This window comes from Xiphophorus couchianus, chromosome 15, assembly GCF_001444195.1.
Source record: "Xiphophorus couchianus chromosome 15, X_couchianus-1.0, whole genome shotgun sequence".
NCBI classification, from domain to species: domain Eukaryota; kingdom Metazoa; phylum Chordata; class Actinopteri; order Cyprinodontiformes; family Poeciliidae; genus Xiphophorus; species Xiphophorus couchianus.
In genome coordinates, this window is record NC_040242.1 from 8354845 (window position 1) to 8369851 (window position 15007).

The 15007-nt window shown below is 38.7% G+C and overlaps 1 protein-coding gene across 1 annotated transcript; it reads left to right on the forward strand.

Moving 5' to 3' along the window:
* The first annotated feature begins 2530 nt into the window (after nucleotides 1-2530).
* LOC114159155 (potassium voltage-gated channel subfamily F member 1-like) lies at nucleotides 2531-6231 on the forward strand. Its single transcript, XM_028041273.1, has one exon. It carries the CDS (start codon nucleotides 2802-2804, stop codon nucleotides 4299-4301), a length of 1500 nt encoding a protein of 499 aa, XP_027897074.1. The 5' UTR covers nucleotides 2531-2801; the 3' UTR covers nucleotides 4302-6231.
* Nucleotides 6232-15007: the final 8776 nt, after the last annotated feature.

Below are 15007 nucleotides of genomic sequence, written 5' to 3' on the forward strand. Positions count from 1 at the left end.
GATTGGTCCGCTATCGGAGACGGTGAGATTAGACCAATCAGCGTGCGCCGTGTAGTTTTGAGGACGCACGAAGGAAAGGAGGAGGATGGAAGCAGCATACGGCACTTTCGCTTAACCAGGATGTGTTAGATATGACTAGGCTGACTCATTCTTAAAATTTAATGACAGCAGGATACGTGTTGAACCATTAAAAAAAAAAAACTTATTTTAGCACTAGAAAATACAACGAAGAACAAAATTATTAATACTCTTTGAACTTTTGCCAATTCTTTCCACATCAAACCCCAAAACTTTAGTGTATTTTGTTTGGATTTTAAATGATAGGTTAACGTAAAGTAGTGCATAAATTTGAAGTGGGACAAAAAAATGACAGCAATTAATATTCTGAATTAAACGTACATGTTTGTTGGGCACTTGTGCAGTTCATTTTAATTTGATAACACCAAATAAAATCGTGTGAAACCAATTCAAATATAGTTACCAAATAGAATCCATCTCTGATCATGAGTGAACAAGCTTGTTCATGGATTATTTGTGAACAAACAACATCTTGAAGATCAAGGCAGGCAGGGAACACAGCAAGTATAAAGTTTCTAGCTATAATTACATCAAAAGGTGTTCAACAAGATGTACAATGTTCAGATTATCTCTAAAAATGTGTGAAAACAATCCATCTTCTTGCACTTTACAATTAAGCACTGCTTTTCTTCATCACATAAACAATAAAATATTTTGTTTACTTACTTTATGGAGAAATTAAAGGCAATTTTTTTTCAAGTCACACAGGGGACAAATTTAAGTTTAAGTTAATAAGCTTTGTATTGTAAACAACTTTCTTTAAAAACAATACAATCTGACTTAAATTAAAAATAATTAGAAAAAATAATATTTTCAGCTAAATGTATTCCACAATAACAAACAGAAAATAACTGAAAACACAGCATTTAAATTAAGGTAAAACATATCCATAAATTCATCAGTTTTTCTTTATTTTTTCTGAACTTTTAACATGTTTAGCTCTTGAAACCCACAACTTTTGCAGAAATGTAATTTCTTTTTACAAAGCAATTTCAAAACAATAAATGTTAAACAAACTAAAAAGGGGGAAAATACTCCATAAAAGCACAAAAAGTACACTATTAAGTGATAAAACAGATCATCTTGATTGGTTGTGATTAGTGCAACGAAGGATGAGCTGCATTGGAACGATGTGACCACTAGATGGAGACAAAGTCCAATACTCACGGTACACCAAGTCTTTAATACAAGTAGTGAAAAATAGAATAGAATAGAATAGAAGTACTTTATTCATCCCAGCAGGGAAATTACTTCGCAGTTACAGCATAGAGACAAGACACAATAACAACTACCACTGAGTAGTAGTTGTAGAGAAAATAAAAATAAAAAAAGTGTTCATTTGTAAAATATAAAGTTTGATAAATAAATAGATAGAGTTATTTGTCACTATATCTTTTATAACCATTGTAATACGTTCTTTTCTCAGACACAATCACAAATGTATTGTTCGTAGCATGTGTGTGTGTGTGTGTGTAAGTGTTATTTGTGTTTGTAATTCGTGTTATTTGTCTGAAATAAATTGTTCATCTATTCATTCACGTCCTTCTTATGAGCTTTCCATTAATTTATCAGATCAGCTGTCAGGTCATCATTATCGTCTTAAAGGCCAAATGACTCACTGGTCTGCGTTACTGGTATATAAAAAAAAAATCCCACTGTAAAAGCTCTTCATCTTCATAAAGCTGTTAAAACTGTTGCTGAGAAGCTTTCAGTTAGAGTTTCATGATGATGAATCCAGTGTGGATGACAGGAAGGCCACATTTTGGGCTGATAGAGAAAGTCTTGGGGATATTTCTTCTCAACAGGTTGCTCTCATGATGCGATGGAAAGCTGCAGTTCTCATCTGTAATTTCGTCAAGCTAACACCTCTCAATGATTCCCATGAACGCGCGGAAAATTGCGATCCGCAGCGCCTGGCTGCACTGCGCTGCGTCCAGACAGTAAACAGCAAAACACGCAGCAATCCCACGTCGCAGCCGGAAATTGAGAAATCAGCTTCAGAAATAAATGTGGGTGGGTGAACATATCGACTTCTGAAGTCAAATGTTGAAATGTAGTCCATAATTTTGGTGATGTATATTTATAATTTCAATGTTAAACGTGATTAGTTTGAGAAAACAGAAGTCCAAATTTTGATATAGAAAGTAATAATTTTGGCTTTAAAGTTTGGATTATGACTTTGAATTTCACGAGATAAGAGAACAAGAGAACCTTGATTTCAGAGAGACTTTTAACTTTAAAAGTCAGAATGGTAACTCAAAACTATTGAACCTAATAATCATTATATTACATCTCGCACTTATAGAATCGTGACTCTATTTGCCATTTGTATCTTGTAAGCGATTCCACATTATTCCACACCTGTATTCGTTAACCATGAACCTACAAGAAAACCCTTCTTGTCTTTGGAGTGTTTTATTTTTGAAATCTCTGCCGGAAGTTTGGATTTAAATTGCTCTGACTTGACAACAGGCGCACTTCAATGCCAACTTTTGCAGCGCGCACAGGCGCACTGTTCACTGCCAAACAAGGCTGCACGGAACTGACAGGACTTCATGCTGCAGTCAGGTCGAAGAAAACAGATTTTCTTTTTCATAACTAATATACATATACATATCTATTTAATTTAGAGGAATCTAGCGGCTACATAAAGAGCGCCAGGGCGCCTGGTGACATTTCTGTGGGCATTTTATTCAGTTTTGAAGCGGGCAATCTTCGGAATAATGTGGGGAATCCAGAGAAGTCGGTACGCGGACTGCAACGGCTCTGAAGCGAGTGAAGAGGCGGAGATCGTGGTGAACATCGGCGGAGTGAAACAGGTGTTGTATGGCGACGTGTTGAATCGGTTCCCGGAGACCCGACTGGCAGAGCTGGTGGACTGTTCTCTGAAGTCTCCCGAAGAGATATCCTCACTGTGTGACGATTATGACCCAGACACCGGGGAGTTTTATTTTGACAGGGACCCTGAGGCATTTAAGTGTATAGTAGAGCTGTATTATTACGGAGAGGTACACATGAAAAGGGGCATCTGTCCGATTTGTTTCATGAAGGAGATGGACTTCTGGAAAATCGGCGCCGATTTTTTGGATGAATGCTGCAAAAGCAACCTTAAAGAGGTTCAGGATGAACTTGCAGAGATCGCAGAGAGAGTGAGGACTATCTTGGTGGACAGAGAGGGAGACCCGTCAGCTGGAGGCTGCCAGCGCTTCCAGGCGTCCCTTTGGAGGCTGATGGAAAAGCCGGAGTCCTCAGTGCCTGCGCACGTCATTGCCATACTTTCTTTCATCTTTATCCTCGTCTCCTCTGTGGTGATGTGCGTCGGGACAATCCCCGAGCTTCAGGTGGAGGACTCCGATGGCAACCTCACGGAGCACCCCACTCTGGAGGTCATCGAGACGGTGTGCATCGGTTGGTTCACCATCGAATACCTCCTGCGTCTGATCTCATCTCCAAACAAGATCAAATTCGTCCTGTCTTTCATGAACATCATCGACTTCATGGCGATCATGCCCTTCTACGTGGTGCTGATTCTGACCTCCTTCGGCGCCGGAGTGATGGAGCTGGCCAACGTGCAGCAGGCGGTGCAGGCTTTGCGCATAATGCGCATTGCGCGCATCTTCAAGCTGGCGCGCCATTCATCCGGTCTCCAGACGCTCACATCTGCGCTGAAGAGCAGCCTGAAAGAGCTGGGTCTGCTCCTCATGTACATGGGGGTGGGGGTGTTCCTCTTCTCGGCGCTGGGCTACACTATGGAGCAGAACCACCCGGACACGTTGTTTACCAGCATCCCGCAGTCGTTCTGGTGGGCTGTGATCACTATGACTACTGTGGGCTACGGGGACGTGTACCCTAAGACCACTTTAGGCCGGTGTAACGCGGCCATCAGTTTTCTGTGCGGGGTCATCGCCATAGCGCTGCCCATACACCCCATCATTAACAACTTTGTGCTGTTTTACAACAAGCAACAGGTGCTGGAGACCGCAGCCAAGCATGAGATTGAACTGATGGCGCTGCGCTCCACTGAAGGCGAACTGAGGGCTGCACCCGAGCACCGTGAACATGTTTGCGGTAGCCGGGTTTGGGACACCTCCATGAGCTCCTGTCACAGCGATACGTTCCTACCTCTGCTGAAGGACACCAGGGGAGGGCCGAGTATGCAAACCCCGAGCATGGAGACTAGCTTTGAGAGCACAGCAGAGGCCTCAGAATATTTCATCTCATGAATTTGGAAAAACTTGTCTTATCTGATAAGAAAAAGCATCCACAAGATGATCTAATCACTTTTTTATTTGAAGTACTATATATGTATGGGAGATTGGTTAAGGATTTGAAAATATCCCCGCTCTCAAAATAAGATTAAACAGAAAAATGCATTAGCTTTGGACCTGATTCACAGCGAACCCAGATTTGCATATGGCCTCCACTTGAACACCCATACAGGCATCTTACTTCAGCCAACATTTACATATGCTGCCCAAATAGTTAGAAAATTACCTGACAATGGGGTCCCAGTAAGGACTGTATGCAGGTCACATTAGGCTCAATGACTACATTATTTGCCACTGAGGGGTTCTGGCAGCTTTTTCTGTCCAGGCAGCAAAAATTTCCATATGGAACCAAACGTGTAGGGAAAAGTAATATTTACTAGACCTTTTTAAAGTGAATCTATTTTTGCTGAGTGGTATTGTTACAACATTTGTTTTTATGTTGGTATGTTATGAAGGTAACATTGGATCCATTATGCATATATTATAAGGGTAGGAAATGGGCTGAAAATAACCCCCACATGTATTTTACCACAGGTTGAATAATTGCCCCATGTTATTTGCCTATACTTTGCCTATTGCAGGGAATCCATGTTTCCTGAAAGGTTTTCCCTATGTCAGCACCTTATGCCATGCTACCATTTACATATGCGGCCCAAAAGGATTGGAAATATTGAAGCTTTTGCTCAGTTGCAATTGATTCACTGTGAAAAGGAAATTTAACTATGTTCTTATTTTTGCATTTTTCAGTAAGTACCTATTTGAAGAAGGTTTTTCTTCGAAAAGCCACTTTTCCCCATTTAGGCATCTGATCAAAGTTAACATTTACACATAATGCCAGTAAGACATGGGGTTTAAAATGGGCCTCAGCTGTGCTAAATACCCCCATGTCATTTGCCTATATATCAATCCTTTCACAGATAACAGTGGGTTTATGTTTGTTCAGCTGTTCTATTCCAGCAATTAGTTTTTCTCTTTTAGTCATCTCATGAATGCCAATATTTAAGAAATGGGGGACATTTTGGTAGGACAAGGGTTGAAAGCAGGCCCTACATGGGCAGGTTGTATGAATGGAGGTTATACTGTATGTTATCTGATTATACTTATTTGATACAACTCAAATCCGGGTACAAAGATTCCCCATATTCATCTATTTCATCGATTTTGAATGTATATTCATTATACCCAAGTGAGACATGAGGTTTGTCTAGTAAACCCAAGTTGGACCCATACATGAAGCACATTGTGAGCTCACACCCACCTACTACAGTAGCCATCAAGTCTGAGCAAAATCCACAAACACATACTGGTTGTGATTTAACACTCCCATACAACTAAATTTCACTTATACTGTAGATTGGTCTGTAGCTTCTTTTTTTCATGTGAGGCAGCTTGTTCAGGAGAAAATTAAGAAAAGTCAAATACCTTCATGATAACTGTATAAGCATAACAAAAAACAAATCAGATTGTACTGTGCTTGTGATTTAATTATCTACATTTCACTGGCGTTGCTGGAAGCATAGAATTGCAAACCCTCAAGGACTCTTAAATGTTGTTTATCACCCGTGATTTACATCAGCGTGATTATTGTTTTTATGTCAGTGTAGGGTGAAATCTGATGAAAAATGCGCAAGAGTTTTTGCAGCAGCTGCGTCATTTGCCTGATTTTTTGTTAAGCAGATTTTAGGGGCTTTGAATGTTCCTTTTTCTCCAGGGTTCGTTCCAAGTTGCCATCTTTCTGCTGATAAAAGAAGCAAAAATCAGGAGGTGAAGAAATCCCAAACCACATGACTATACTCCAACAAAATCATCAGTAAAATGAAACATGAAAAAATGAGGAGCTGTGTGGAATATGTATTTTATTGTGATTAAAGTTGAATGCAGCATTTTTGTGCTTTTCTAAATTATCCTGACAGGTGCCATTTTTAAAAGGGATTTTTTCATATTTTTGAAATGCCTCAACTCCTACACTGACAAGTCTGAATGATGTTGAGTTTGCTACACGAATAGAACAGTCACTTTAACAGTTAGCTGGCACAGCAGGGATACTGCAATGCCCGACATGTCACGGCATGATTCAAGCAAAGACTGTACATCTTTGCAGAGCATTTTGTGACATTAGGGTCATTAAATCACTAAATGCACAATCTTTTCACAGGAAGCATGAGCAAGAAAAAGAAGAAGAGAAAAAAGCAATTGATGAGGACTTAAGAGGCCTGATTGTAAGTAGACTGATTAGTTGATTTTTTTTAAAGCAGCTGAATTTGGAGTATGTTCATGGATATGTGCTGGTTAACTATTTTTGTACATTAAGAACATTTTATTCAGTGGTTGCCCAGTGAAATACTAGTCAGAGTCAAAAAGGGAAACATTGGTTAGTTTCAATGACTATTTGACTGGTGAATCACAAAAAATGATTCATAAACAAATAAATATATGCATATACTTAAAGCTATATGGATTCTTTTCAAGAATTGATACACTGACATGATCAATATGTGTGCACAAAAATGGCACCAAAACACTGCTTAACATTTTTAGTGGGATTGCCATCAATTTTCTTAAAGACAATGCAAATAAAAATGTTAAAAAAATAAATTGTTCCTTCAAGAAAGATTAGACATTAGTGCTTCTGGCAATGTCATCAAAAATAACCTACCTACCTACCTACCTACCTACCTACCTACCTACCTACCTACCTACCTACCTACCTACCTACCTACCTACCTATCTATCTATCTATCTATCTATCTATCTATCTATCTATCTATCTATCTATCTATCTATCTATCTATCTATCTATCTATCTATCTATCTATCTATCTATCTATCTATCTATCTATCTATCTATCTATCTATCTATCTATCTATCTATCATTTATGTTAAACTCCACCTGATTTTAGTTCCTGGATTCCTCTTAGCTTTCTTGACTTTTTATTTTATCCATGGTCTAATGCATCCAATTGCATAATTATTTCTTGACAAGAATTAAATCAAACTAACATTAGCTACTTTGAGAAAAATCACTGCCTTTTAACAGTGTATGTAGCATCACATGCACATACATGACAATGTGAAACTCCCCAAGCTCCCAACTAAATTGATATTTAAGATCAATTTATTATTACTTAGAGTAGAAGAGTACAGGACACTGCTGCTCTCTCAGTGACGAGGTTTGTGAATATGTCACTTCTCCAACATGTCAGTTTGGAAAAGAGAAACTTCTCTACCACCTCCTCCTCGGTGATGTTCTCAACTGAGCTCTAAGTCTTCCGTTCTGCAGCCTGAAAGCGAGAACATGAAGGTGGTCAGAAGGGAAGGGTACTGTTCAGACTGTCCACCCACTCACATCTTTTACTCCACAGCTATCTCCTCTGGCCAGCAGTAGATTCATACATGTCAAAGACAGAGAAGAGGGCCTTTGTTGGCACTGACAGGTGAAGGGAGGAATGTGAAAAGCATCCATTGTGTAACAGCACAATGCTCCCCTCACAGCAGATGCACATGCAAATCCACACGTGCACCGTCAAGTTCAAATTTAGATCCACAATCGCATGTGTGTCCAAACATCACTCCTCTCCTGTCCGCCACCTACCCACAACAGCAGACAAATGATTGCACTCACCCAAATCCAGCCCTGTTTCGTCTTTACACTTGCAGTCACGTGTAATGTACTCTACAGTGACCTGCTGTGGTCTGCCAGCTATTCACAAGTTTTAACACTCACATGTTGCTCATTTGTTGCATTCTGTGGGTGTTTGAGACAAGCAACAACAGACAAAAATGCTCATTATCCCCTCACCAAAAAAACAGAGATATATTAACTTGACAACCAACTGCTTTCCTCTTAAAAACAGTTGATTTAAAATAAAGCTTGTCTAAAATAAAATCTAGCAGAAGAGACTCCAATAATTGTTTTAGCATCTCTGTTGGTATAAATGGAGTCAATATGGTTCATTTTCTGAATTACTTCCTTATATTCTGACATTTAATGTGATACTTTTCTTCACTATGGGTAAAACTGCCATGCTAGTAAATTATTGTTTTTAATTAAGTCACTTGTGTCATAATTATTGCCACTTTGGCTGCTATTGCTTCTTGCAACCCTGTACTGCCATGACACCACTTCTTTTCCCCCATTGAACTTCACAAGGTTGGAGGATACATTTAAAATGTCTCGGTGTTTCAAATAGCAACTGATGCCATGTGATTAGAATGTTCCCAAGGCCCGCAGTAGCACAGTTCCTCTACCATCCTTAACACTGGCCAAGGAGCTTTCCTACAAATTTATTGTGTGATTCATGTAAAACAATATTATGTGTTTGTTGCCATAAAGCTCAGCCTTAGTCTCATCTGAATTTGATTGTCAGCTGTCTTGGCAAAAATATGTAAAAGTGAAAAGAAAAAAGTTGTGAGCTTGATCCAATGACGTTGTCCATCAGAGTGGGAGAGCCACAGCCAAAGACAACCTGTTGTCTGCCTCCTCCCTCTTTCCCTGTTTTCAGCATCCGACTCTAATAATAAGCATGTCAACACTTGTAACTTGCTGACAGATTAATTGATGGACTGATATGTCTGTTAGATCTGTCGGACAGCATTCTGCTGAGGCAACAAGTCATACTGATTGACATCTTCTATTGTGGAGTGTCACGGAAGTTGCTGTCATATCGAGCTCACACAGTGAGACGTTCATGTGCTGTATGAATTTTTAGAATCGTTCTAGAGTGTGTGCAAGGATCAAGGTTTCAGTTTTACACCGACAATGAGCTAAAGAATGGGTGAAAAACAGGAGCATCTGGAAAAACTATCTGAAATAAGCTGGTTATACTGAAAGCAGGAAAATACGGGAAAGCAAAACAGGCTTAGTGAATAATAATAGAACTTGGCAGCATAAAACTGGAGTGAACAGAGGCTTTGGAAATTATACCAACTGACTATGCAGGAAATGGGGAAACTAACTAAACACAAGTAAGTACCATGAAAACAAAGTTAAATATAAAACACATAACTCCAAACATAATAATCAGAACATTGAACTCAAACAAAACCAAACTTTTAAGTCTGCGTGTTTTCCACCTTTCTCTAACAGTTAACAGTGAGGTAAAGGTAAAGGTAATTTTATTTTTAAAGCACATTTTCATCAACAAGGCAGTTCAGAGTGCTTATGAGTAACACAAAAATGTTGCATGAGTCCAAAAAGAGTTACTTTTCAAGGTTTTGTGTTTTTTGTAAAATCAAAAACAATCATTTCTCAATGTGTGTTTTCTTCCCTTCTAAGTTAGCTCAACTTAAAGGTTTACATAATTTTTTTCAGTGTGAGATTATACACATGGTCCTAAAAAGGCAGTTTAAGAAGCATATAATAACACAGGTGCTGTGTTTATGACTATTATTGTTATATCTTGCAATAATGCCAGCAAAAATATTATTTTTTCAAAAATACACAGAATTATTCTGATTCCCCTGCTTTTTCGTAGCCCACAATGGGTTCCTGACTCCCTGCTTTGAACATCTATTTTAGTGTTTACTGTCACAGTGTTTACATTAGCCCGCCTCAGATTTTCATCAACAGCTGCATGCAGAGAAGGCTGACAGCAGTCATCTGCAGTGCATGCATGTCATGTTTGTTCGGTTCGACGCCGCTGTGGGAACAATCCCGCGTTACAGCCCCACGTCATGCCTGTATGATTCTGTACATAAACACCCAGACTGAAAATTTTGTATGCTTTCAGAGCAGATTTACTGTATGCTCCAAGCAGATGGGGTGCCACCAGGAGAGCTGGTATTGGTTGGCTTTCAGGAAATCAGTGCGATTCCTGAAATATCACTCACGCTATGTCCAGTCGAGCCTCGGGGCTGATTGTTGAGTGTTGACGTGGCCGGTTTTGAGTGTCACCCAACAGTTTCGATGACAGCGCGGAAGCACAGACTTATCTCCCTTTTTCCTTCTCCCTCGACCTTTAGTAGGGGGAGATTGTCAACACCTGTTCCCCTTCTAAAAATAGGGAAACCTCTGTGTACAAATGAACGGACACAGACAAACTCGTACAAATCATGTTGTAGAGTGGTGCTTTTTTGGAAAGATTCATCTCAACAGTTTATTTCAACAAACTTGAATATTATCATATCGACAAAAGATAAAAACCTGCATTTATATCCTATAAGAATGCTTGTGCATAATGCCATGGCTTAGCAGCCTGCCTCTCTGAGACATTTTTTCATTCAAGAGATATTTGCAGCTGCCAGAGAGGGAAAAGGTAATCACCCTGATGTCAGATTCTGAAGACGACAAAAAATAAAAATCATATTCCAGAGATGTTGCTTTAACAAGGAGTGTTTTAAATGCTGCGTAGGTGCACCCCGAAGCACTTAAATTCAGAAGGCGAGCTGCATCAAAATTGCCTGAAAATAATTACACAGATTAAATATGACCTTCTGTGAAGTGGTAGGAGGAGATGCACCTAACCCAGAAAAACACATCTCTCCAAAGTGGATTCACATTTCTCTCTTCGCCTTTAACCGATCAGTTTTAGAGCGCCTGCCTTTCAGAACGTTCTCTTGGAAAATCTTCCGCTTATCTGCCTGTGGGGTTTCAAATGTGCAGATGAAAAATACATGCAATTTATTTAGCCTAATGCATCTGCTGGTGGAAGCTCTAATAATTTGGATCCCTTGCTACTTATAATTCAAGATGTTGTTCTGAAGGATTAAACATTGCAACAAACAAGATGTAATAAATTGATCCTTGCCAAATGGTTTATACCCTTTTGACTTTTGCACATTTTGTCAAACCACAAACAAGGTTCAATGAATTTCATTAGGATTTTAGATGATAGATCAACCCAAAATAATGCATAACTGTGAAGAGGAAGGAAAATGAGACGTGGTTTTCCATTTTTATGACAAATAAAATAATTTGGCATGGATATATAAATACAGTGTGAGCAATTGCCTTGTCATTGAACTTTTTGACCTACTTTTAATAAGCTTAGTTAACTTCTGCATGTAATCTTTTGTACTTGGAATTTATTTAAGGGTATCAAAATGAGGGGGCGGCAACTGTAAATGCAAACCACACACACAGATTACATTTGTGCTCAACTTTTTCTTGCCCAATCACAAGCAAATAACAAAACTTATTTGAATATGTTAAGGTTTTTGCTTCTAAAGTGAATTTATGTCAATTTTAAGGGGTACATTTGCAAGGCCGACAAACCAATGTTAGTTAGCAGCAGAGTTTTACTTTTTTTTTTTGAAAAAGTTCATAACCTACCTGGATTAACAATGGAGGCAATAAAACTGAATGACAGATAAAACTTTCTATGTAAGAATGATTTGCATGCAGAGTTGCTCTCGCACGTATTTTTCATTTTAGGCAATAACTCAGTTCCGCAGGGAGCTGAATGTGGCCTTGAGAACGTTTAAATTCCACAAGTAGACACTTTGAGTAATACTTAAGAGTGCACTGAGAATATTCCAGTGGTAGTGTATCATATTGTCAGATTTTTTATTACATGGTAATTCACATTAACACTTAGAGAATATTGCTGCTAGGAAACATGTAATGCAGAAAGCAAAGAAGGATAATGTCAGGAGTTGCACTTGGTCCGAGTCTAGTCTCCGTATCCTGAGGTTTACTGGGGAAGTTATGGTCTCATTTGTTCTGGTTGTTAACCACTTTTGTGGGGATTTTTACATGAAAAACAAGCTGAGTGCCTCTGGGCCACCACAGTGATTGCTAGTGAGTCTCAAGGAGGTGATGTGGTCATATCACTGTGAAAACATCCAGACGCTTCACGACACCTGTTCTCTGCTGATAATGCCAAGTGAAAGCTGAGCAGATTCACACCAGAATGTTTCTTCTGGTGCATGTAAATCAAATCACAGGTAGCAATGTGGCTGTTATGAACTAATTAGTTTAATCTGTTATCTTCTTCTGTGGTATTTAATAGGTTTTGTAAATTGTAGTTTATATAGTCAAACATGGAAGGATTTGTTTTCAAGTCACATGCACAGCCGGGGTCTTTAAATAATCGTTACAGCTTATTGTTCATGATTATATTAGTTTGATTCAGTACATTTAATTACCTAAAAATGAAATATTGAAAATGTAATAGCTTTCTCATACTAATGAAACCATATCACACTTCATGTTGAGGGGCTTATGGAGGCTCAAAGCTAATCTATTCAGAAACATTTTAATACTTTTAATACTTTACATGTCTTTTGGTGAATGTAACTTGTCGTGAAAATACACATTTAAGAGATTTTGATTTTTACATTTAAAATAGATCTATTTTTTTTCCTTCATTATGACAAAAACTTCACATTAACATTGCCTTGATCTTTTCACCACAGCACCTCTTGCTTTTCTGCCATCACAGCCTTTGTCAGCAATACCAAGGCCTTCAGCAAAAGCACCTTGCAAAACTATTGACACCATTGGAGGTATTCCGGATTTTATTATGCCAACACAAAAACATCATTGTATTTTTCTGGCCAGTAGCATTTCAATGAGATTATATGTGATAAACCAGGACAAAGTTAGGCAGAATTTCAAAGGGGAAGCTACACGAGATACAAATGTCTAAATCTAAAAGGTTTGGCATGCATTTACATTCAGCTACGCAGAGTCACTACTGTGTAAAATTACTACATGTTTTAAGTGCTGCAGCTTCAAGCAGGTTTTCTTTGAGAATCATTCTGTCTTCAACCCCATTATGCCCAACAAGCTTCTATATTACTGTTGAATCTCCACAGCATAATGCTGCCACCATCATGCTTCACAGTGGAGGTAGTGGGTTTGAATATCAGCTCCTCAATACACACATTGTTCTGCATGTATGTCAAATGTCATCAGTGACAAGTCAAAATGCATATGCATGCTACGCTTCAGATTTTTAATTTCAAAACCTTCTCTTTTCTCTTCACAATGCAAAATTCCCAAATGTTCATGTTTGTGGTTATAATGTGTCAACATGTTGAAAAAAATCAAGAGGTATGACTAGTTTTACAAGGCACCGTATGTGAAGACCCTGAACCCTGAGCTCACTGAAGAGATTATAAATTATAGCTGCCTCGGGATCGACTGTGATTCCGCCAAAGGATAAGAATGTTCCTGGGGAACAGACAGTTAAAAGTCAGACCTTGGAATGAACTGAACAGTCGGGAAACAGCCTGCATTAACAATGAGAAGATGAAGAGTCCTCTAGAGTTATATCTAGTTATGCTAAATTCCCAGCTCCTCCTCTCATTGGCAGCTTCAGACAGAAAATTCCCAGTGGGTATTTCTTTATCTTTTCCCTCAGCAAAATGGTCCCTTTGAAAGTAGAAATTTGAGAAATGAAGCAAAAACCATTTTAATTCAACTCACTATTGGCTTCATATTAACGTGTAATCTCTTCTTTGCATTCCATTCACTTGGCTGACATTGCAGAGTCCTCTGGAAGTAAACCAAACTCCAATCTAGCAAGTATGCATACGCAACGTTTGATTTAAAATTCAGAACCTTTAAATATTTATTACCGTTGTTCCTCTCTTTTCGGTGCATCGCTCAGGGTTTGGCTTGTCAGTCTTGTGTTTTGTGTTCTATGCATTGCTGTTGTGCAGAGCTCCTTTGATCAAGCCTTGCGAGGACAGGTCGCTTCAAATAACTTGTTCAAAGCCAAAGCTGGTTAAAGCTGCCTGAGTTTATTTAAAAATCAATCCGTCCTTTGCTGGATTTTCTTAGCAAATGGATTTAATTAGCGTTATAAACAGCAGCATAAAAGGCAGGGCTTTCCAGCTTTGTAGAGCTTGTATGGTGAGGAGCTGTCTGTTGTTTAAGTCGTGGTGTATGCCCTTCACTGAAAGACTTTAAAAACAGCTACAGAGGGCATATTTTAATTAATCTTCCATGCAGTAATGGCCCTGTGCCACTTTGTTTAAAAAAATATATGGACATCCAATTATTGAAACTGGTCTTGCGAGACCAAACCTGATGGAAATGATATGTACACTTATGACCCTGTTCTTCAGAGACAAAATACTTTGATGAAGTAGATCATTGTCCTAATTCAAAAATTACAATTAGTTCAGGCTTGAATTATATAAAAATCAGATTAAGTGACTGCGATACCTGAATTACCTGTCCTCTGAGACTCATCACATTCTCACAGAGAGTTCACACATGCATTTTTTATGTGTGAAAACATGACGGCTGGCAGTATGGAAATGTGCAGCCTCGGGCTCAAAACTACTTGAGCTAATATGGAGAGAGGTTTTAAAACTAGATGCAAATGTGCTATATTCGTCTCATAATAAATGAAGCCCTCTCAGCTCAGGAGACTGATTCTTACATCAACTCCTCGCATTTAAGAGTTACATAAGAGAGGAGTGGAAATGCATGCAAAAATAAGAGTTGTGAAATTAGGCCACTTGCTATGGAAAAATAATTTCATGAAATGAATAAGTACATTTTCACAGAAACTTGTTGCATGCAGTCTCTTTAGGACTCTTTTGTGTTCTTGCTGAGACTTAACAGGAGGAACCGTCACATTTGTCTGAAAGTTTCATCTTCACGTCCCTCCAGTTTGAGTTTGATCAAAAGGATAGTCCTGCACACATGGGATCATTAAACATTGATGCAGGCTGCAGGAAAGTAACAAATTGTTTTGCATAAATT